The 23,526-nt window shown below is 50.7% G+C and overlaps 1 protein-coding gene across 1 annotated transcript; it reads left to right on the top strand.

Annotated features, from left to right (window-relative positions):
- Nucleotides 1-1,585: 1,585 nt before the first annotated feature.
- CSNK2A1 (casein kinase 2 alpha 1) lies at nt 1,586-23,150 on the top strand. The gene is made up of 13 exons (XM_065692009.1): nt 1,586-1,689; nt 13,590-13,780; nt 14,801-14,912; nt 15,181-15,282; nt 15,693-15,743; nt 16,443-16,502; nt 16,970-17,053; nt 17,225-17,335; nt 17,914-18,015; nt 18,932-19,032; nt 19,671-19,819; nt 21,332-21,418; nt 21,860-23,150. Exons 2-13 carry the CDS (start codon nt 13,680-13,682, stop codon nt 21,973-21,975), a joined length of 1,176 nt encoding a protein of 391 aa, XP_065548081.1. The 5' UTR covers nt 1,586-1,689; nt 13,590-13,679; the 3' UTR covers nt 21,976-23,150.
- The last annotated feature ends 376 nt before the right edge of the window (nt 23,151-23,526 follow it).

Below are 23,526 nucleotides of genomic sequence, written 5' to 3'. Positions count from 1 at the left end.
GATCTGCAGCTGGGGGCGGCCGAGCAGGAGAGGTGATGGGGATGCTCACCTCCAGCCTGTTGGGGGTCCGCGGATGGACCTGGGGCAAGGGCAGCTCTGCAGGGCTGGGGGTCTGAGCTGCTTCCCCCCTGGGCAGCGGGACAGGGGGCACACGGTGCTGGACTCCAGCCTTCAGAGTCCGACCCGGGGGCTCGGGATGGCTCCATCCCCTCCATGTACCCGTGTCCCCCATTTGCGGACCCCAAGGTGGGGGTCCCGGTGCAGAAGGGCCGGGGCAGCGGCACGGGAAGGCCCTGGGCACGGCGCCGCACACCGGGAGCCCATTTCCCCCCCAACAGGGGCCGTTATCAGCGGCCAATCCTCGGAGCGGTCCCGGGGGAGCCTCCAGCCCTTCCCCTCCACCTACCCCAGCGCTCTCCCGCTCCGGCCCACGTCAATGCGGGCGCGAAGGTGTCGGAACAATCGCCTGACAAAGAGCTATTTTTAGGGGCCGGGGCTCGGAGCGGGGATACGGCCCCGCCGCTGACAATGGGGGGAAGGGGGCCGGGCTTCCCCCGCCCGCACTCGGCAGCAGAAGGACCTGGAAGATTTCCTCGATGACCCAGGCCCGTACAATACAAGGAAAGCGGCAGAGGGAGATACCCCCGCCAGGACGAGCTGCTCCTTTACCTAATGGGAGTGACCGGGGTGAGGGGCTGGGGGACCCGGGCCAGCGGCGTCCCCGGGGGGAGACTCCACACCCCATGGGGGGGGGGGAATGGCGTGAAGCGTGGCCATGCTCAGCTCTCCATGGGGCCATGGACAGCGGGGCCCGGCTGGCTCCTACCTGCTTGTGCCACCCTCATTGCTGCGGGGCGTGGGGGGACTCTGGGCTTGGGGGGGGTCAGACATGGCTTTAACCCAGCACCTCCCGCCGGGCTGTGGTGCTCGGCGCGGCCATGGTGGCTGTGACCAGCCCAGGGTGCGTGTCCCCATCCAGCCCCACGCCAGCCGCGGTGCAGCCCTGCCCCGGGGGGCTCGGTGCGGACGGCCCGGGCTGTGCCCCGATGGCACATCGGGATGGCACAGGCTCATCCCGCGACCAAGGCCTGGGTGCGCGGTGCGCCTGGCCCCCCCCCAGGGGAACAGCCGAGCCCGGGGCTGAACCGAGCCACGGCCGCCGGGTGCGGGGCCGCTGCGGGCCTGGCTCGGCTCCGCGGGCCGCAGTTGCCACCTGGCGGCGGGCCCGGGCATGGCCCCGCCAGGAGCCGCCCGCCGCCGGCCCCTCGGGAGCCCGCAGGGAGGAGCGGGACCGAGACCAGGGTTGGGGCGGGGGGGGAACGAGCACGGCGAAGCCTCCGAGCGGGACCACGAGGCGGGGGAGGCCGACACGGGCGGGCCGCGCTGGGCTCCGGCCGCGGCCTCGCCTCACGGTGCGGGCCGAGCCGCCGGGGCCGTGTCCCGGTGCGGGCAGCCCGGGATCCCCCGCACCGCGCCCCGGTACCCGCCGCGGACTACAACTCCCATGACCCTTTGCGGAGCGACACCCCTCCCCTCCGCATACGCGCCCCTCCCCGCCGCTGCTCGCTGCGCTATTTCCGCTTCCGGCGCGCCTCGCTCTGGTCCCTGCGGCTGGCGGCCGAGCCTTGTGCCTCCGCCATATTGTCTGTGTGCGGCCGGCGGGCGGGCGGCGAGCGGCGGCCGCGGCAGGTACCGGCGGCTCCGGCGCCGCTCCCGGGACTCGGCGGGCGGCGGGGGGGGGAGGCGCCGTGTCCCTTGCCCCGCTTCCCCCGCACTCCGCTGAGCCCGCTCCGCTGCGGGCGCTGTGCGGGCGGAGGGGCCGGGGCCGCCCCTCAGGAGCGCTGGGCCGCGGCGGGGGGCGCTGAGGGAGAGCGGGAGGCGGTGGCGGTGCAGGGGGGGCGCGGCGGGAGGGCCGCGGGTCGGAGCCTCCGCTGCCCCCGGCCCGGCCCCGAGGCTGCCCCCGGCCGCGCAGGGACGGCTGGGCCCCGCGGAAGGGCGGCCTTCCCCCCGCCCAGCTCCTCCGGCCCGCACGGTGTAGGTGTTATTTACTCCACAGGCGCCGTCTCGCCGCTTCCCCGCCCTGCCCGGCAGAGCAGGGGGGTGCGGGGGGTCTGGTTGTGCTCGCTCCCCGCCTTCAGCCGCGCAGGGGCTCGGTTCTGGGCCTTTCTGGGCGGAGGGGAAGGTCGTTCGCACGGGTCTCCACGCCAGTCGCTGCGCTCCTCTGCAGGCAGCAGTGGTCAGTCTCGGCCCTGCGGTGGTTGTGCCTCGGGGCAACAGGCGGCGGGGTTGTTGGTGAAATGTGCTTTGTGAACAAGGGGCAGGTAAGATTATGAAGGCCCGTGTGTGGTGGTGGTCAGAGCACTTTATTCTTTCTTACTGAGGGCTATGGGTGCAACCAATAGACTTTGGGTTATAAGCACTCACTCACTGGTATGTTTTCTGCTGACAGCAGTGGTTGATCTATGCAGAGACTCCTGAGGGCAAGTGCCTCGCTTCTGCCTTCTAAATTTATGGGTCCTGAGCCCACGTCGTGCCGGGGACTGCTCCTTGGTGCCTGTGCTGAGCCCTGGTACGTGCCAGAGGCCTGCAGTGGTGTGGGGTCAATGTTGGGCCAGCCTGCTGCTGGGTTAGGGTTTTGCTGAGCTGCTCTTGCAGCTCGATGCCAGGCATTGAACCTGGGTGCCATGCACGGCTCCCCACACGTGCTCACCTGGGTTGTGTGAGCTCTGCCCTCCTTTGGGAAGAGCAACTCATTCCATGTCTTCAGGTGAGCACCCACTGGAGGTAGAAGCACAGGGAGATAGCAGCACTTCTGCTGGGGACAGGCAGAGATTTAGGTTGTTCTTTGTCTTTTCAAAGACCTAAGAATTGCTCAGAATATTAAGGCTCAGAGTTGGTGCTGTGCTGGATTGACAGTGGCCTGGGTGTGGATGTGGCTCTGCCAGTGTGGATCGTGGATTCCCTGGGTTGGTGCAGGGAAGGAAGTTGCTTGTCCTGTGCATTGTTCATGTTGGTGTAACATAGAAAAGGGTGAAACTTGTCCTGGGAGAGGGGAGACTGAGCTTGGGAAGATTATACAGGATTTAGGGAAAGTGTGAAGCTTGATCAGCTCCTTAGTTAGGCCTAAAACTGGGATTAGGGCAGTGTTCCAGTTCTTAAAGCACTGTGTTATGTGTGGGTAAAACATGGAACAGTGGCACATCCTCTGTGGAGACACACGCTGTGTCTGCAACTGCGGAAAGGAAACTGGGATGGGATGTGATTCGCGCTGGCAGCATCCAGTCCTGTGTCCAGAACAGTCCACTTTCACTCTCAGAAGATCCACCCATGTCTTGTGGCTGGAAGTCCAGTTCTTCAGTGCCTCCTGCCGGAGAAGGGTTTATGGAAAGATCCAGACCATTGAGTATGCAATGTGTACATCTCCGGTGTAGGCAGTGATCCTTCAGTGGAGAGAGTTCCCTTTTTCACCTTTCTTTCTCTGTTACCTGGTTTCACTAAGAGTGAAACCTTTCCTTGTCCTGTGGTACCCAGCATGGGCTGCAGCAGAGAGCTCAGTGAGCTTGCAGAGGCACTGCTACCCATGAGGAGTGGAAACAGGGTTGAACCCTTCAGTGAGGAGGTAACATCAGCCTTGCAGTGAGAAGGCTAATGTTGTCTCAGCGTTGGCCATAGCAAAGAAGAGAGCTGCTGTGCTGAATAACTGGGGAACACAAGGGTGGGTATGAGGCCGAGAGCATGGAAAAATGTGATGAGAGGGTGAGGTGCTGAAGGAGAAAGTGGAGATCTCCAAGTGGAAGCTTCAGAACAAGTTCTCTGGTTTGCCAGGGCACTGATGGAGCAGGGGTGGGATCTGTTGGCAACATGGCTCTTTGGAAGAGGGGGAATGAAATTGCCGGTAGGTTCTAGCATACGTGGAGGAAGCTGGACCATGACGTGGAAACTGTTCATGACATGAAGCAGAGTTTAGTCGTGTGCAGGGGCACTGAATGGCTCTTGTTTACTGGAAAGCAGCTGATGCAACATTGCGAATGAGGATGCAAATGCAGGAGTGGGGAATTGCTGGGGAAGGACCTGGGAAAATGCTGGTCCCTGAAGGCGAGACATGGAAAAACTTCAGTACTTGAGATTTGCATGTTTTCAAATAGTGCAGGTTGGGAGCATAGGCTTGATGTGGGCTTGAGGAGGAAACCTTGGGAATACAGGAAGCCAAAAGGTGGTTATAAATGTGTGGAATTGTAGAGGAAAAACTGATAAAAGGGACAGGGATGTAACTTCTCCTGCTTTATTGTCTGCTGTCCTCACACCTTCCACTGGAATTTTTCCCTGCATTTTCTCCTTACAGAACTAATTTTCTCTTTTTGTCTGTCCTCGTGCCCTCTGAGGAATCGGGCAAAGGAAGGCAGAAGCAAATGGGTGACATTGTGGTGGTGTGATTAATTTCATGGCACATTTCTGAGGAGGCAGGGCTTTATTTCTGGGTTACCAGACCTGGCATCTCCACTGCTCGGTTACTTACATTGGGGTGTCTGTTCTATAGACTCAGGTTGAGGTTGAGGCCATCTTAGATCTTATTGTTCCATCAGGGTCTAGAGAGAATGAACCCCCTAGATGTAAGATCAGGAGGGTCTGTGCCTCAGTGTGGCTGCAAACATTCCCTGGTTTCATTGCAAGATGACTCTTGGATAACTTCTCTGAGCTTGGATATCTCCTTCCAGGGGCTTCCAAGAGCTGACTCCTGGAATTTACAGAACCCGATTGGAGAAAAAGAGTTCTCCTTTGGACCTGGAAAAACTGCCTTGGAAAGGAGACTGCAGCTTCCGGAACTGTTGCTGAAAGCAGAGGGGTTTTACAAGCTGCTTTTTGGACCCTGTTTGCCATCAAGGTGCCAGACCTGTCTGTTTGGGGGAAAGGCTGGTGAGAAATGGGGCTGTTGATGTGGTTGTAGGATCAATGGTTCACAGATATCCCCTGTTGGCCAGGCCTCAGCAGCGGAGCAGCAGCCACATGAGCCTGACACGAGTCTCCCCCCTCCTTTGTTCAGGCTGCTCCGGACAGTTTTATTCAAACAAATGATTTTATTATCCTTTTCATGCTGCTGCTTTGGGAAGCTGAGGAGCAGAAGGGAGACTTGGAGTCCTTTGTGGACTCGAAACAATACCACCACTGACTCCTGGTTGGGAGGTCACCATTTCACTGCTTTAATTTGCCACAGAGTTTATTTCTGAGAATTAGATTATTTCATCATACAGACCCAGCCTGGTTTGGGTTGGAAGGGACCTTAAAGCTCCTCCAGCTCCAACCCCTGCCATGGGCAGGGACCCGTTCCACTGGAGCAGCTTGCTCCAAGCTCCTGTGTCCAACCTGGCCTTGAGCACTGCCAGGGATGGGGCAGCCACAGCTTCTCTGGGCACCCTGTGCCATGGTCCTTATGACCCATCTGAATATAAGGAATATTATGGAGCAGCCACTCCAGCTGGTTGATCTAATGGCTGGATTAGTTTATGGCAATTCACTTGAAGTGGATGCTGACTAAAATGTCCTAGATGGAAGTGGAAAATAATTTGGGGCCAAAGTGGAATTTGGTTTCAGATTGCCAGTGGGATGGTCGTGTCTTCAAGTATTAACAGCAGTGCTAGAAAATGGAGTTATTCAGTCTTCTTCTGCAGAAAAGTGGCCTCTGCCCTTGCACCTTCTGAGTAACCAAGGGCTAAAGTCATCTCAGTTTTAGTTCGGCTAAATGTTGGGAGAGTCCAGCGTGTGCTGGGGTGTTAACACTGGGTTAAGAGCCAGAACTGGGTGGGAGAGGTTTCACCATGTGGTGTAGAAGTGCCTTAAAGTCCTCTGCGTGTCCAGGGAGGAGCAGTGGTGCCTCTGCCCTGGTCCTGCACAGGGAGGAGGCAGTTCCTCAGCACATCTTTTCACGCCTGTGCCGCAGTTGTCAGTAAATCTTTACTTGTAGTTTTCCGCAAATGGAGGAGCGTGGACACACACCACAGATGAATTTCCAATGTGGCATAGCAAGAGTTCCTGCAGTGTTCCTCCTCTTGTGAGTTTTGTCACAGATTTCTCTCTCTGTTACCAGTGTGCTGTTGGAATTCCAGCCTTCCCTTCTGCAGATCAAGCAGCACTTTGTACTCCAGAAGGAAGAGGAGGGTTTTGCTTGCTGTGAGGAAGTTGTGTGGCATTCAGATCCATTTCAGCTGAGTTTACACATTAAATCTGGGTAGTTTGGAATGATGCATCCAGGCATATGTCCAACATATGCATCCTACCAAGCATATAAATACATACTCATCCTAAGCCATGACTTGATGCTGTACAGTGGCGTTAGGGGTGGTTGGAGGGTGTGAAGAACGATGCTATGGAGATGGACAGACATGTCCTTGCCCGTGGCTGGCAGTGCTGTGGGTTGGCATGGTGAGGGTGGGTTCAGCATTCATGTCCCTGCTGGGTTACCCTGTGTGGTGGCTGCTGTGCTCACCAGGTTCAGCCAGGCTCCAAAACATGGGTGTGAAGGACTAAAACCTTAGTCAGTACCTTCACCTCACCTGGCTAAGGCTGCATGAATCCAGCGCTTGCTGTGATGTGTTGGTGTATTGTAGATACTGATTTGGGGAGTTTAATAGCTTATTTTTCCCATTTAATTGTCAGAATGGTTGTGGCCAGGTTCATCTTGTGTTAGTAACTATGAGTTTTTAGAGAATTATGGTAGAACTTCTGCTTCCTGGCAAGAGTTTGCACCAGGTTTATCCTTCAGCTCTTGTGTCAGTTCCTGCCTCTAGGAGCTGCATGATCAGATCAGTGAAAAACATGTAACTTTACAGCTGGTGGGTTCAGTTCAATTCTAGCTGAATCTCTCTCTCCATGAACCACAGGAGACAAATCAGCTGAAGGATTGGCCTGTCCTACCCTGTGTGTGCTCATTAGTGAGGAAAACAGTTACTGTGTCCCTTAGCAGTGATGAGGGAGGGAGAACTTTCCAGAGGATGCTGCCAGTTGACCTGATGTCAGCTGGGAAGAGCCAGGAGTGGGGCTGAACATTCCCCTTGGTGAGCCCTCAGGAAGTCCCCCAGTGGGGCTGGATCTCAGAAATGCTTCTTAGAAAATACTGTCCAAAGCCCCAGCAGGAGGAGCTTTGCTTTTATTAGTGCTCTTAGAAAAAAAAGAATCTCTTCCCATTGAAGTCCTTGCAGGTTCTCTTTGGCTTTAGGTCAGACTAAAGAGATGTGCCTTTGAAAACCCCACCACCTTCCCTGCACTCCCTGCTCAGCCTAAGCTCTTGGGGTGGGGGGAAGATACCCCAGAAGAATGCTGCCCTCTGTTTCTGGTTTGGTATGTGTGTACCAACAGGTTAGCTTGGCAATTCCTGGTTACCTTTGTAGCCATTTTATGTGGTTATGTCAGGAGTCTGCAGCACTGGCAATGAGGATATCCACTGGGGAGGATGGGAATGGTGGCAGAGCCTGCACGTGGCTGCTGGAGCTTGGGTGTCTTGCTGATGTCCACACGGCCTCATTCCAGGTCAGTCCTGGTGTGTTTGTGTTGGGAAAAGCTTTCCTTTTGCTCTGTGTGCTGTGGACTGGCCTAGCTCTGGAATATGAGGATGGTCCATGTGTTTTGGAGAAAAGTGGGAAGAGAGGAGCTTTCAGAGTTGACTGTTCTGTATAAAGTCCCTTAGGAGACGGAGTGAGGAGCATTCCCATCACTGGCATCTGCTGCTGGAGCAGGTCCCGGCTGGCCTGCCCCAGGTACATGTGCTGCTGCCAACACTGGGGCTTTGGACACCAAACTAAGCTGAGATGCTGCAGACCTGTAGAGGGTCTGTGAAAGCTCCACTAAAATTCAGCCGTTCCAGGTCTGCACAACAATGAGGACTGTGCCAGAGCTGCTGCTGGGAGAGCATGTGGCTGCAGTGACACTGCCAGGGCAGCCTGGGGAGCATCAGACGTGACAGACACCACCCTCTGCGCTTGTGAAGTGGGAGAGTGAAGTTTTCCCCAAGTATGGAAGTGATCGCAGAATATGGAGTTGGAGTAAAACCATCCCGTGGTCAGTCCTGTGACTTTGAGGCAGTGATGCTCCCTGTGAGATTGACTCCTTCATTGGCAGGAGCTGTGAGGAATTCAGAGAGGAATCAGTGAAGGTGAAAGAGGAACCAGTTTGGTTTTAGGATGTTGCTAATGCGGGATTACTCCAAGATGTTTCTTCCAGTTCAACTAAAGCAGTCGACTGTTTTCCCTAATGGCTGGTTATGTCTTGTTTAAGAGAATGGTGAGGTCGTTGTGTATCAAGATTTGTTTCTCCACAGCCAGACACAAGCAGTTCTTTAAGAGAAACCTAGAAGATGATTTTGGTGGAAGAATGTAGTTGGAGCAGAATGTGCTGTTCCAAGAAAACACCAAGAGAAAAGTTGGATTTCAAACCTAAGCTTTTTTTTAACTCAATCGTATTTTAAAATCCCCTTTTCTGATGCTGAATTCCCTTTAGTAGGTAAATGGTCTCCAGGAAAGGATGTAAAATGTCAAGTTGTGTTAATCCAGGCTTGTTTCTATTTCAGCTATAAAATCGGAGGAAAAATATAGGTTGGAAGGGACTCGTGGAGGTCATCTGTTCCACATGGCATTGCTGCAGCTCCAGCATCGTGGAAACACACAAATCGGGTTTCTTTTGTGAGCTACAACACGGGGTTTTGTAAAGTTGGTTACTGTTAATTCTTCCTTTAAAGGTGAGCTGGGGTTTGATTGGTGTTGGCTGCCAGCAGCAGGCTGGACCCTGGTGTTGAAGCATGTCTTGATCTTTTCATTTCAGTGGTGTCTGTCCAGTACTAAATACTCCCCACGCTCTGCAACGGCAAGTGCTCCTGCCCTGGGATCAATGAGCTGTGTGAAGGAAATGATAATCAATTTTATGTGCTAATTGTCATGCTTCCTCTCACTAACAGAACACATTGTGCACTCATGATTTCAGAGCCTGGGTTTAAGCTGTTACCGTGAAAGTTGCACTTGTGGGTAAAAGAAAGGAATAAGCTTCTGATTCCAAACTATTACTGTAACTCAGGTCCTCTCAGCTGGCAGAGAGCTTTTCTAGTCACAGAATGACCCTGCTGCTGCCTGGCCTGGCCTGTTCACAGCCTTGGTCTTTCACAGTCACTGCTGGTAATGAGCTTACATGGGGAAAGTAGAAGTGAGAGGGAATCTCCAGCCCTATCTGTGTCCCTTTCTTCATGAGAGGAGGGTGAGGTTGTGTGGGTTAGTCTTTCAGGAGCAGGTAAAGTGCTGGAAATACTGTCATGGCTCTTTGAGTTAGTCTTGGTGGAACTAGGGAGGTGTAACCACATTGGTGTGGCTAAATGTGGCTCCCTGGGTTCAGTCTCGGGATGAACTTGGAACTCCCTGCTAGGGCACTGCTCACACCGAGGGCAGGTTGTGCTGTTAGCAGCGTTCCAGAGGGAGGCCGTGTCAAGCGGCGCTCATGTTCCTTGGGTGCAATATTTACACACCAAATCTGATCCACAAAGGTCATTGCTTGGCCAGGTTCCCTGGGACACCAGTGTTCTGGGAAGCTCTTGGCTTCCAGCTCGCTCAGAGTCTATGTGCTGTGTCATACTGGTGCCACTTCCTAGGTGTAGGGATCTGAGTGAGTAACTGTGTGCTCTGTGCCAAAAGCATTTCCATTTAAAAGGAGGAAAAGTAATATTCCAGTACCTCAGTTACTCTTGACTAAAAAGAGGTGAATTTTACTAGAGGGTGAGCAGGTGCTTCTCAAACTAATGTGCAAATTCCTTAGCTGTGTTTTGTTGCTGCTTGCTCAGAGTGGATGCATCTGGAAGGATAGAAGGCACAAGAAATTCCTGTAGGAACTGAGTTTAGGTGCTGTGAGTATGGATACTCCACAAGAAATCAAGTCTTCTGTGGGGTTGCCACAGGGATTAGAGTGCATTTTAAGGGTGATGAAACTCCTTTTAAAAGGAGGGAGGTTGTAACAGTGGTTTAGATGAAAGTGGTTTAAAAATCCAACTGGAAGTGAACACTGAGAGGCTTTTTCCTGGTTTTCTGAACTTTAGGTACCAAACATGGTGTGCAAAGCTGCTCAGGCTGATCTTCGAATAACTCAAACTTTTAAGAACTGATCTCTTTTAATTAGTAGCCCTTCAACTAAAACGTCCCTGTATGGTGGTGGCACAGTTGGGTTTGTCTCCCGGCTGCTCACTATCAGCAGCACACGCAGGGTGCATTCGCTTGTGTTAGTGTGAGCTGTTTGTACATGGGAAGAACAGGGTCTGCTGGGGTGCTCTTGATAAGGTGCTGTGCAAGAGATGAGCTACTTATCAGTTTGCTAATACTCAAATGTGTTTTTAAGGGAAGGTCTATGGGAAAACCTGCCACCGAAGCTTTTCCTTGGCACTTATTTGCTGCAGCTACAATGTGAGTGCTATTGGGGATGGTCTTCCCCAGGTGGTCACCACGAATGCTACACCACAGGACCTGGTTTCTGGCCTTGCACAGGCAAACGTTAGCACTGAGCAGCTCGTGTCAGGTGGTAACTGGGAGCTTTGTCTTCCTCTCTCTGTGACCTCTGGTTTATTGCCTCAAAGTGGTTGTTTCCAATTCAGCATTTCTCTACCGGAGAATTAAAACTCTGAGATTCATTTTGGCTTTTTGGAGACACTCAAGGCTGAGCTGCACATGGCAACCTCATCTAATTCAGTCTCCTTTAGCTGGGTTACTTTTAGCAGTCTCTCCCAATATAAATGATTCTGTGATCCTGTCATTAATGCAGGAATGAATAAATGACATGTTCTGTTTGGATTCTGCAGAACTCATCTTTCATAACAAGCTCAGGACACTCATGTAGGTGCAATCACTGCTCACACTGTACATTCTCTGCCTTTAAACTGGAGCTAAACTGACTTTTCCATGACCACACCTGTCCCCATTATTTGTCCCTATTTGTGTCAGTCGCTTCTGCCAAAGAGCTTTTGGAGCCTCTGCAAAATTATCCCCCTCTGGGGACAGGGAGAGCAAAATACGTACAAATTCCTGAGCGGTTCGAGCAGCTCTGAGGCAGGGTGAGTGTAGATGCATGTACTGTCTTTGCTTGAAACACAAATGATCTGTGCAGACTCTCCCCTTCCTGTAGAGAGAACAGCAGACAATAATACCCACCTCCCTACACAGGCATTGTGTGCTGTTCTTAGAAGCTGCAGTCGATGGTTTCCTGAAAAAGCCCTTCTCTTACAACGTGCAGGCAGTGCTAGGCTTGAAGCTACGTGACAGAGTAAGAACCGCTCTGCAATTTGATCTGCCTTTAGATAATGTGATTGATTTTTCTCTTTCTTTCTTGTTTTTTTCCATGCTGAACCCAGGCTGGGCTGGGTGGGGAGCAGCCACGTGTTCTCACTGATACCTACTTGTGCTGAAAAGCTCAAATCAAAAGTCAGCTGAGGCGTTGGGTTAATTCCTGCGCAGGAGCGTTGGGCATCTCCTCCCAGAAGCACATGGAATGAGGGGAAACATCAACTCTGAAATCCACTGAATTTCACTGTCCTCAAAGTGGTGCAGTGAACTCAGGTGCTGTTAAGGCCAAAGTGTGTTTTGGGAATATACATCTAATTTCTACGGGTCTGAGTCATGCCACATAAATGGCTTGAGGTCTCAGATGATTGCTGCCTCATCTTCTGAAAGTGTAATTTGTTACAGGACTAATGTTTTGTCCAGGAATAGAGTATTTAGTCATATTTCATATTCTTCCGTTAGCTGAACCTGGGTGCAATGCCCCATCATTCCTTACTTGGGCTGAGGATGGATGAGTGGCCTTCAGTCACCTCCACTGTGGGCTTTGGAACAGTGTCCTGTCCCTTTTGACCCTGGGACTGGGTTACCTCAGCCTCTCTCTACCCAGAGCTGCCCTCAGCACTGTTTGTATGTCAGTAGGTCAAAAACTAACCTGAGGTCCATGTCAGTCTAGGAGGTTTGGTCCATACCAGAAGGAGACCTCATGTTTGTGCTCCCAAATGCAGAGCCAGCTGCTGGTCAGGTTGTGGCTTGTGGTGAAGGACATCAGACCTTCATCCCCCAGGTCATATACCATCTTCTGCTTGTAGCTGTGGTCCTTGCAGCAGACTGCAGTGCTGCAGACCTCAAATAAATGCTGCCAGTAGAGCAGGATTTTGCTTCTAGAATTTCATTCTAGTGTGATGTATCCGGTAGCCTGAGCTAACTGAGTAGGTTCTGGATCTTTCTGATGAATGTGGCTGTTAACCTCCTCCTGCAGCCTGGCGGTTGTTTCTGTGGAGGGACGACACTGGCACAGCAAATACATACATTCTATTTCTTTAGGTTATTGCCCTGCTGCTCAAGAGCCTCTCTTTAAACAGGGCCGTGCAGGCTCTGCCACATGCTGCACCCTTGAACAATGCTCTTTCATGCTCCGATGCTGCTTCCTTCCTTGTGGGTTATTTTGAAAGCTGACAAAGAGATTCTTGTACTTGAATGTTTAAAAATATGCTGGCTTTCACTTGGGAAGGATCTGAGAGGGGCAGAGCCTCCACTTTTGTTTTAGATAGGACACTATTCGTTGGTATAAAACTGTAGTAAGTTCCTGATAAGTATTCAGAAATTAGAGTGGTTGTGGCATACAGTAACTTTCTTTTTGAGTCATTTTGACTAGTCTCAGTAATGCAACTGTGCACAAGCAGAATGCAAAGAAACTTCTTTAGAATTGCAGCAGTTTGTCTTCTGCGTATGAGTAAATCACCACGTCTTAACACAGGTGCTGCTGTCTCTTAATGTCATGACTGTAGAAAGTTGTGACTGAAACTGGTGCCCCATCCCAGTCACACTCTTCTGCCTGCCTCTGTTTGCCGTGAAGTGCTCTGAGCATCCTCAGGCCATTGGGTCCCTGAATGGTTGGTAGTAACTGGTGTTAAGATCTTCACAATGGCCTTTCTTGTCTTGCTGCTGGTTGTTCTTTGCACAGAAGGACTTGCTGTAGCCACACAAACCTTTGTGTGTGAGCACAAAGGCTTTGGTGCTTTCAGGAATTGCAGGTAAATCCCAAAGTTCTGATTTCAATGAAAATTGGTCCTTCTAGAGGCTGAAACTTCAGAAAATTCTTCATTTAGGTTATGCAGGTGACCTGTTGATCTGTCACCCCTTCGCATCATCGTTCATTGATGCCTTGCAAGAAGTGATAGTGCGGCCTGCAGTGAATGAGGTGTGTTTGTTCCATGGCAGGCCCATTCCTCCGGGATGAGGAGAGGTTTAGCCCATGGCTGTTGCTTTCACTCTGGAGCTGGACAGAAGGAGTGAGTCTGCAGCTACACACACTGCAGTTCTTCTGTTTGGGAAGGTTCTCTTTGTAACCCTCATTTGGAAAATCCATGCTGAAGTTTCAAAGTTGGGGGGTTACTTTTGCCAAGTGATCCCGTCCTGCATAGGAGGGGAGCAGATAAATAGTTTTCAAGCTCTGGCAGATGATCCCAGGCTGTGGCTGGGCTCCAGTTTCTCCTCAGCACCTTTTAATGATTAACTTGAATATTTTTATAGTATCTTGAGGTTTTTACCCTCTGGTTGGTTTTCTCTCTGCAGGTGGAAGAATCCAAGGCCATTATCCTCCAGTGCAAACCAGGCAGCCTCTGATTTGCCATCCCATCATTCCCACCTGCCAACCTGTCTGATATGTCGGGACCCGTGCCAAGCAGGGCCAGAGTCTACACGGATGTGAACACACACAGACCCCGGGAGTACTGGGACTATGAGTCGCATGTTGTTGAGTGGGGGTAAGTCTCTGGGCTGCCTCTGGATGCCCCTGGACCAGGATCAATCCCTGTGGGATCCTGCATTTGGTGCAGGGGGAGTTCAGGCACCAGCAGTGTCAGGCTTTATCCTGCTCCTTGGCAGCTGCCTGTGTGCATGGCAAGTGTTGGGATCACAGCTTTGCTTCCCAAGTGTTTCTTGTCAAAATGTGAAATCCCCAACAGTGCAGGGATGTTTTTAGCAGCTTCCCTAAAGAGTTTGGGTTGAAGAGTGTTTGCAGGGAGTCAGGAAATGGCCCCTTTCAGAGGGAAGAAAATCTTGCTCTGAAACAATCTTTTCATCAAGGCTGAAAAGAAGTAAAAAGCCTGAAGCTGCCTCTGCCTGGGGTGGGTGAAGACACTCAGCAGACTTAAATAGGTACCTGCTATTTTGTGACTTATTGCTCAGCTCTCTGAGTGACTGCAAGAGATGTCTGCTGCTTTTTGAAGGAAGGAGGTGCCTAAATTGAGCTCATGACTGAACTGTCCAAGAACCAGCCAGCAGTGACACCATTCTTTGTAGCTCTGCCTTCCCCATTCTGTATAGCAGAGCCTAGGCTGAGTTCTGCCCTCAGCTTTGTGGTGCTTCCTGGGTTCTGAAGTGTACAGAGTGTGCGAGCTGAAGTGGTGGCTTGTCCCTGCTCTGGTTTTAAACAAGCCAGTGCTGAAAGTTCTCGTCTTTCTGGCTGTGTTGATTTTTAACAACATTATACAAGGGAAAATGTAGAGACCAGTGGAAGGGATAAGGTCGAGTTTGCTGCTGCTGAGATGTATAGTCAGGCTTATGTTACCTGCTGTGGAAGAAATCAGTTCTGGATTGAATCTAACTTGGGCAAGTAGAAACTCCCTCTCCTAACTCTGAATCGCTGTGTTCAGGAGATGAAGACACTCGTTAATCCACCTTGTCTGGAAGGTGAGGCAGTGAGTTTCTGTTAAGGACCAGTTTGTAAATCGTGATGCAAATGACAGAGCTCTTTGGAACTAACTAACTTCTTATCTCCACAGGAATCAAGATGACTACCAGCTAGTTCGGAAATTAGGCCGAGGCAAATACAGCGAAGTGTTTGAAGCCATCAACATCACAAATAATGAAAAAGTAGTTGTTAAAATTCTCAAGGTGAGCTGGGGATTGGGCAAGATACAGAAACCATCTTCCTGACCCTCCTTCATGTGAAAGCAGTGTTGGTAGCTGTCAGGGTTTGTATGATTAGAAAGGAGACTGCAGATACTGAGCAGTCAGGTAACAAGAAGATCTGTTTGAACTTCACTTGCAAAGGCTCCAATGTATTTTGCTGAGTTGCAGTCACCACTTTTGTGATGTGGTTGTTGAGCTCCTGGCCTCCCTTTACTGCAGTGCTCTTACTCGTTGTTTTTCTGTTCTCCAGCCTGTTAAAAAGAAGAAAATCAAGCGTGAAATCAAGATCTTAGAGAACTTGCGGGGCGGCCCCAACATCATCACCCTTGCAGATATAGTAAAAGATCCTGTGGTGAGTATGGAGGGACCTTAAAGGGTCCTCTGGGGTTATGGTGAAGTTGCTGTGTTTGACTTCAGCTCTGATCTGGCTCTTTGTTTTCCCCTGCTCTTAAATCCTGCTTTTGAACTGCTTAATCAGATCAGCTCTTAATCTGATTAACTCCTTTTAGAGGGACCTTCCCCTGCAGGTGCCTTCAGCCCCTTGCTGTAAGGGTGAGATACCAGTGACCTGAGACAAGTTAATGCATTCTGCTAACAGTGCTGCAGGCTTTGCCTCTGCTTTTTGTCTCGGGGGAATCAAGTACACCCAAGGCAGAGGGGCTTCTACCAGTTTTAGGAGTAGAAATAATTTAACTCATTATCCTAAGTGCAAACATGTTATCTCATCTTAACCACAGCTGAACCCTGTTCTCTCTATTTCAGTCTCGAACACCTGCTTTGGTTTTTGAACATGTAAACAACACAGACTTTAAGGTACAGTGTGGGGGGGGGGTGTGTGTGACTGTCTCATGTTTTCCATTTGAAAGCCTCTTTTTAATGTGTTTCTGGGGAAAGGCAAGTCCGTAGTGGGCAGGTGGGTTGGTTGATCACTTCCTTCCAACATAGTAACTGTCTTTTAAAGGTAAATGCAGAAGGTTGTAACTAGTCCTTTAGTTCTCTTTTGCCACAGGAGGTTCCAAGTGACATTCTAACCTCCAGAACAAATTAATCTGTTACCTTGTGGCCTGTCAGTGCTGTCCTTATGAAACATCTTGCTTTTATGCTCGGTGTGTAACTATTGGAAGCACTTTAAATGTGGACAGCTGTTTCTGTGGCTTTCCACGCTTCTGGAGAAAGGGATTTCAATGTTCATTTGTGCCCTTCCCTACTGACCTGCCTGAGGAGGAGGTCTGTTTGAGACCCAGTCTGCAACGTAATGTGTCAGGCTGGTGATGGTGAAGAGAGCGATACTGTCTGAGCTGGAAGTAACTGCGGGATTTTTAAGGGTGAGGGTTAGGAACAGCCTGATCAGCTGGGAGTGGGATCAGAGGAACTTGGGAAGCTTTCTCCTGTGCCTTCAAAGGGGGTTGGAAAGTACAGCAGCAGAGCACAGGGCTGGCTTGCTGTGGGCTGGCAGGGAATGGGGTGTTGCTGAGGTGTTGAATGCTGACAGGATGTGTTTGTGTCCCACAGCAATTGTACCAGACATTAACAGATTATGATATTCGATTCTACATGTATGAGATTTTGAAGGTAAGTTAGTGTTTTGTTGGTTGGTTTGTAGGACTTGCACTCAGCTAATCCTGTAGAGGCGGATGTTATCCCACTAGTGGGGATTGTAAGCTGTTGCTGGGTGCTTTTGTGCTCTAATGTAAAGTTAAATGTATTTATCCATTCTTCTGAAACAAATATTCTCTCCTTGGGAGTCTGGAGAAGGGAGGTGTGTGTGATCAGTGCCTAGTGACTGTGCTCTTACAGACTCTGAAATGCCATTTGTATGAGGAGGCGCATGAGGTGAAGTCAGAACACTTCTGTTGCTGTGACATCCCTTTGAGGGGGGGAGCTCTAGAAGTAGTGTCTGTGGTCCCCAAGCCTAGTCCAGGATATAACCCTACAGGCAATCTGGTTAGACTGGGTTTATGTGGAGATAGCTCTGAATATCATTGAACTTGAAAGGTCCTTGTGACTGCAGCATCTCTTTCTTTGTGTGTCACCTCCAGGCTCTAGATTACTGCCATAGCATGGGAATCATGCACAGAGATGTCAAACCTCACAACGTCATGATTGACCATGAGCACAGAAAGGTAGCGTGGGTTGGCTGGAGGGTGGGGAGGGGGCCTGCTGTTCTCTTGGCAAACTAGGATCCCTTTTGGGTACCCCTGCATAGTGGTGCTAGCAGATATCTGCATGGGGGTGGAGAATGGTAAAATGGAACTCTTAAGCATCCCTTGATCTTTGTTTTCTACCATTTCTAGCTTAGACTAATAGACTGGGGTTTGGCTGAATTCTATCACCCTGGACAAGAGTACAATGTCAGAGTGGCTTCCAGATATTTCAAAGGACCTGAACTCCTTGTAGATTATCAGGTAAGAAATACTGGGATTTGCCACTAGCTTCCATATGGGAAGTCTGTGCCATTTCAAGGCAGCAAACCAGAAATTCAGGTTCCTGGAGACCTGGAGCTAAGGGCAGCCCATTCTGAAATGCATCACAGAAAGCAGTGGCTGTAAAGCTGCTGAGTTAAACTATTGAGTAGTCTCGGGACCTGAGGAAGAGCTGCAGAACTGTCATCAGGGTGCTGGGAATACAAATGCCGAATGTGTTTTTAGCAGGGCTGTGTTTGCAGTAAGTCCAGGAATGAAACAAAGCCCTTGTGGGAACAGCCAGTACTGCACGGACTAAATAAAGCTAAAACCATCCCCATAGCTGATGGCAGTTTGCATTATGGGCTGGAAATAGCAGCAATACTGGTGGCTTCCACTCCATGCTAGTTCTGAAGGAAGGCACTTCCTCACCTGTCCATGCATGTTGTGGAGTCCATTTCTTTTGCTTCTCATAGTGATGCTTCCCTTGGATCACTGGAGGGAGGGAGGACCCTGTTAGTATTGAGAGTCCATTCTCCTTCATTCACTAGACACTGAATTGTCCTTCTGGTTCTGTACAGATGTATGATTACAGTCTGGACATGTGGAGCTTGGGTTGCATGTTGGCTAGTATGATATTCCGAAAGGAGCCCTTTTTCCATGGCCATGACAACTATGATCAGGTGAGAGCTGGTCCTGTACAGTCAGAGTACTCTCAGCACAGTAAAGGTTTCCTCCTTGCACTTCTATCAGGGTATCTGAAGGAGAACTTCAGTATTTTGCTAATGGCTTCTTTGCTCAGTCTGAAGCCATGTTCCTTTTCTCAAGTGTGCAGGATTATCTAACCACTTACATAGACATTTATACTTCGTGCTTTTGAGCTACTTAGTATCTGGAAAAGTTCTGGCAATATTAATGCTGGTGGGTTCTGCCACACAGATTGACTGTTCCTGAGGTTCTGTTATGGCACTGTCCATCCTCCCTCCCCTCTGTTTGGAAACGGTGCATTTGGTGCTGTTTTATGTAGATTCTGAAAACGTTGTGTTGCCTTTAGGCCAGAGGTTTTGTACTTAAACCTTTAGCACGTGCTCTGCACCTGCCTGGTGGGCAGTCCTGGAAAATCAGTGACCTCTTCTCAAACCTCCATTCTGGAGCCCTCCAGGCTGGTGCTTCACCCTTCACATGAAAGATGCAGAGTTTGTGTTTTCATAACCAGTTATTCCTGCCTTCCCCCCACTGCTTTTGAGTATTATTTCAAGGCCAGGTTGGATGAAGCCTTGTGTGGGATGGTTTAGTGTGAGGTGTCCCTGTCCATGGCAGCGGGGTTGGAACTGGATGATCTTGAGGTCCTTTCCAACCCTAACTGTTCTATGATTCTATGATTATCTTGCTACCAGGGGAGTTGGTGTTGCAGGGTCTCGGGTGTTAGTGCTGTTGGGGTGTGCAGCTCCCTCCTGGCTATGGGGTTACTGAGTTCCAGCTGTGAGCGGAAGCATGTTCATGGTGACCCCGTGGCTACTGGTTCAAACACTGAGACCACATTCAGGCTCCCAAGGGAATGTGCTCCTGCCTTTGTGACTTTGGTCTGTTTGTTCCCAGCTGGTGAGGATAGCCAAGGTGCTGGGAACAGAAGATCTGTATGACTACATTGACAAGTACAACATCGAGCTGGATCCACGTTTCAATGACATCTTGGGCAGGTGAGCCAAGCTCCGGAGTAGCTCATGAGCTCTTGGTAGACCCAAAGAGCTACTGCTTTGTCAGCAGCCCCTGAAGTAAACTGAACCTCATGCTTTTGGGAGACATCAGAGCCAAGATTCTTGAGAGCTGTCACTTTGTACCTTTGATCCCTTTTGCCAGTGCTTCCCCTGGTCTTTTTTCTGGAAATGGTCTTGAGGAAAGGTTTTTAATGTCATCTAGGCAGTAAATGAACTGCTGGAACATAAAGCATGAAGGGCAGATGCTCTCTCCAGTGTTCTGGGGGAGAAAACAAAATGGTGCTCTAAGTGCAAAAGATTAGGTGCTGCATAAGATGGCATTTGTGTCTTTTTTTCCCCTCATATTTTGTGTGACCCAAACCAAACCACAAGGGACTGATATTGAGGGAATAAGAGAGGAAGAGAAGCTGGATTTAAGGCCTGTAAATCCATCCTGACCTTGAGTCCTCATGCCGCCCTGTGGAGCTGTGGTGTACTGCTGCTGTGCACTGGTACAGCTCAGCCCTGGGGCTGCCTCCCTGAGCAGAGGTGGACGTCTGAGCAGTTCTTGCTCTTCAGAAAGGTGACTTTTGGCACTGCTGTCCTCTTCCCTGCCTGATTGGGGTCTCTCTTCCCTGCAGACACTCCCGTAAGCGATGGGAGCGCTTTGTTCACAGTGAGAACCAGCATCTGGTGAGTCCAGAAGCTCTGGATTTCTTAGACAAGCTGTTGCGATATGATCACCAGTCACGACTCACAGCGAGAGAAGCCATGGAACACCCCTACTTCTGTAAGTACAGGGCTTGTTCAACAAGTTCTGCCTCTGGGAGATCTCTGTTCCTGTAGGCTGTGCAGATAAGAGCTCAGAAGAGCAGCGTAATGAGCCTGGTCTGCAAGGAATTGCACTGGAGCCAAGGATGCCTCTGTGGTGGAGCAAGTAGGCCGCTGCCACCCACACCAGCTGAGGAAATGATGTTATACACCCAAGTCAGGCCAGTGAATGAGCAGCCCCGTGTTCAAGCAGCTAAACCCAGGCTAACTTCAGCAGGTGGTGGGGTGCATAAACCCAGAATGCTCTGGTTTGTCAAGGCCCTTTTAACAACTTATGCTCCCAAATGTACCTTAGTGAACGGTATATTCAGGTCTTGGCCTTGCAAAACAAGATGTACTTCTAAATGCTTTTAACCACTTGCTGCTTTTCACAGATCTTGATATTTAGGGGTTTGAAGCAGCTATAAGAATGCAAAATGAGTATTTCCTCCGTTCTTTTTGTTTCCTTGCTGTTGAACAGATTTGGGTCACCAACAACCAGCACAGCTCTGTGTTATGCCTGTGGCAGATGATCAAGTGAAATGTTTTGCAAGTCTGAGCATTAGTAAAGCTGAAGGCTGTGAGAGTTGGACAAACAGCTAAATTAACTCGTGTCCTAACAGAGCCAGAGCTTGTACTGAACTCCATGTGAGGAAGGGCAGCATGTGGAGTTCAGATCTCTGATGCAGTAGGTTTGGGAGGCAGAAAGAGGTTGTCACAGCTCAGGTGGCAGTGTTATTTACCTGCAGCTGGAAATGAAGAATCACACATTGGAAGGGACATCAAGGATCCAATGCTCCTTTCAAGGCACAGCATGACCTAGACTGGATGTCCCAGCACCCTGCCCAGCTGAATCTTAACAGTGCCCAGCATTGGGGAATCCACCACTTCCCTGGGAGATTATTCCAGTGGCTGATTGTTCTCAGTGGGAAAAACGTTCCTCTTGTGTCCAACTGGAATCTCCCCAGAAATAACTTGTGTCCGTCCCCCCTGCTCTTTGCCATGTGACTCCGTGTCAAACAGGAGTCTCCATTGTCTTTGTAGCCACCCTTTAAACCCTGGAACGGAGTTAGTGCAGAAGTTGGGAACAGCTGACAGAAGACAAGGAGCTCAGTGACACAACAGCTCTTGTGATGTGTGTAGAGACATGACATACAGTTGTAATTGGTGCTAATCTCTGCTTGCTACACCCGTTCTCTGGGCTTGGCTTTGCAGTTACACACAGATCCTTAGCACAGAGGAGATAAACTTTACCTTAATGTCCTTCAGTTTTTCCTCTTGCTGAACTCCAAAGCACATCATTTCGGTGATTTCTCACTGATGGAGTTTCCTTAGCACCTTCTTGGGTGCTTCCCACTGGAGCTGGTGGAAACTTCTGGTAGATGAGGGTTGATGTTACCTGCCGTGGGCAGCTTGTCAGGACCGGCTGAGCAGTGTGTGCTTCAGCTGCTGCCTGCTGACACATCACCTGAGGGGACTTTGCTCTTCCTAGATCCCATCGTGAAAGACCAGGCTCGGATGGGCTCCTCCAACATGCCGGGTGGCAGCACTCCCGTCAGCAGTGCGAGTATGATGTCAGGTCAGTTCTGCTGCTGACCCTTCTCCTTGTGGGGTGTGTGACAGCATTGACATGTGCTGTGAGCATCCAGGAGGGTGAGGTCTGCTGGTGGGGCATTAGATCATCTCCTGGAACTGATGACAAGGGCACAGAGGGCTGGGAAGCCGTGGGTGGGAGAGTGTGATAAGGCCTCACCGCAGCCTGAGTTGCTCTTCTGGTCTTGCTTTAAGAAGTGCTTTGCAGTTGGATGTTTTGAAGTCTGAATCTGCCCCTCAGCGACTCTTCAGAGGCTGCAGAAAACAGAGAGAGCTCTTTAATCTCAGCTTATTTTGGCAGCTCTGAAAGCGTAACAGAGGAGCAGCAAACTTAACCTGCAGAGACAGCACCAGGTTACGAAGCTTGAGTCCTGGGTAGCGCTGCGCTGGCGCCGCTCTAATTCCTGCTTCCCTGTCTCTCTTCCAGGGATTTCCTCAGTGCCAACACCTTCCCCCCTGGGACCTCTAGCAGGCTCGCCCGTCATCTCCGCCACCACCACGCTGGGGATGCCCGTGCCAGCTGCTGCAGGCGCTCAGCAGTAGTGAGGGGCTCCTGTGTCCTGCGGCCTGAGCTGGGTCAGGTGGGGAAGAGGTTTCCCCTCACCCCTGCTCAGGAGGCAGCTCGTGCCTGGCAGGGGAAGGGAGGGGATGAACGCTTTGGAGGCACCGTGTCTGAACTGTTGCTTGTGGATTTATAGTAGTTCAGTCATTATATACAAAATTATTATAGGCTGATATTTTTTTTTCTTTTTTTACTTGAACTTTTTCGTAACTCAGGGGATTCCCTGAAAATACCCACAGCTGGAATATTTCTTGGACAGTTGCTCCCTCCCCACCCCATCCCCCTCCCCCCCCCCCCAAAAAAAAAAAGTACTCTTCATTTAAGAACAAAAGATTGAATCAACAGCATTTCCTTGCATCCTACTGGAAATCTCTTCATGTTCCCACCATTCCTTCTCCATGAGCCTACACCCTGGGGCATTGTGCTCTTCTCCAGAACCAAACCAAGTCTTTGTGGGGCAGGGGAGGGGGGTTCTTAAAGTACCACTCACTTGAACCCCATGTCCTGCCTGCTGCCCAGCCCAGGGTCTGTTGAGGAGACAATTCCAGTATGGAGAGGTGGGATAAAGCTTAAAAGGGAGTGAGTGCAGATAATGTTCGACACCTAAATTGGACTGAATCATGTCTCCTTAGGAGCAAACCACAATGCCAACTCACCCCCCTGCATGTCATTTTAGTCTTAAAAGATGAAGTTTCTGCTCACTCGAGGTCCTGGGCAGCTCCGAGGCCGGGGCTCCTGCCTGGAGCTCCCTCTTCCCAGGGTCTGGATCTCTGGAATTACTTTGTTATTTGGGTATCTTGTTTCTTTTAAATCGTTTCTCTAGGTTTCAAGCTGGTGGCTACTTAAAGCTGGAAAACTCAGACTGCGCCAAGTCCGATCCCACATCTTCACCCCCATCCCCTCCCTCACGTGCCATGTGGTGAGAATCCAGTTACCTCACAGTCCTGTAAATACGCACTGAGAGGACGGAGCGAGTTCCCTTAACCCGGAATGGTAGATCAGTAATTGTGGACAACTATTATCATTGACAACGGAAAAAGCACCCTCGTTACAGCCCTGCTACCCCTTGCTGTGTATATATACTTTGTCCTTCATATGTGAAAGATCCAGTGTTGGAATTCTTTGGTGTAAATAAACATTTGGTTTTATTTATCGAGGTTAGATTGAAGTTCCCTGTGTAGAGGCCTCCGGGGGCCCCCTGTCCCCAGCGCAGTGTGGCTGTTACTTCTTTGGGGTGTTCAATCCCTTGGCCTTCAATCCTTGCTCATCCTCACAGGGCCTGCCCCTTCTTTGTCCTTCTGTCACAGGGGATGGCTGCGTCCTTCTAGGTTGGTGTTAGGATGGAGCCAGGGCGTTGGGTGAAATGGAGCCGGAGACCGAAATGCTTGTGGGGAGGTGAGGACTTCCATGGGCACGAGAGCAGCTTGTCCAGGACCCCATCCCATGGAAGCACGGCCGCTTACACCCCAGAATGAGGGGAAGGCCGGCCTGTGTTCACTCACCTGGCTGTGCTCTGCCCTCCCGCTGCAGTT

This window comes from Lathamus discolor, chromosome 11 (genome assembly GCF_037157495.1).
Source record: "Lathamus discolor isolate bLatDis1 chromosome 11, bLatDis1.hap1, whole genome shotgun sequence".
In the NCBI taxonomy this organism is placed as follows: domain Eukaryota; kingdom Metazoa; phylum Chordata; class Aves; order Psittaciformes; family Psittacidae; genus Lathamus; species Lathamus discolor.
The sequence above is the reverse complement of the archived record's forward strand: the minus strand, read 5'-3'. Positions and strand labels throughout refer to the sequence as shown.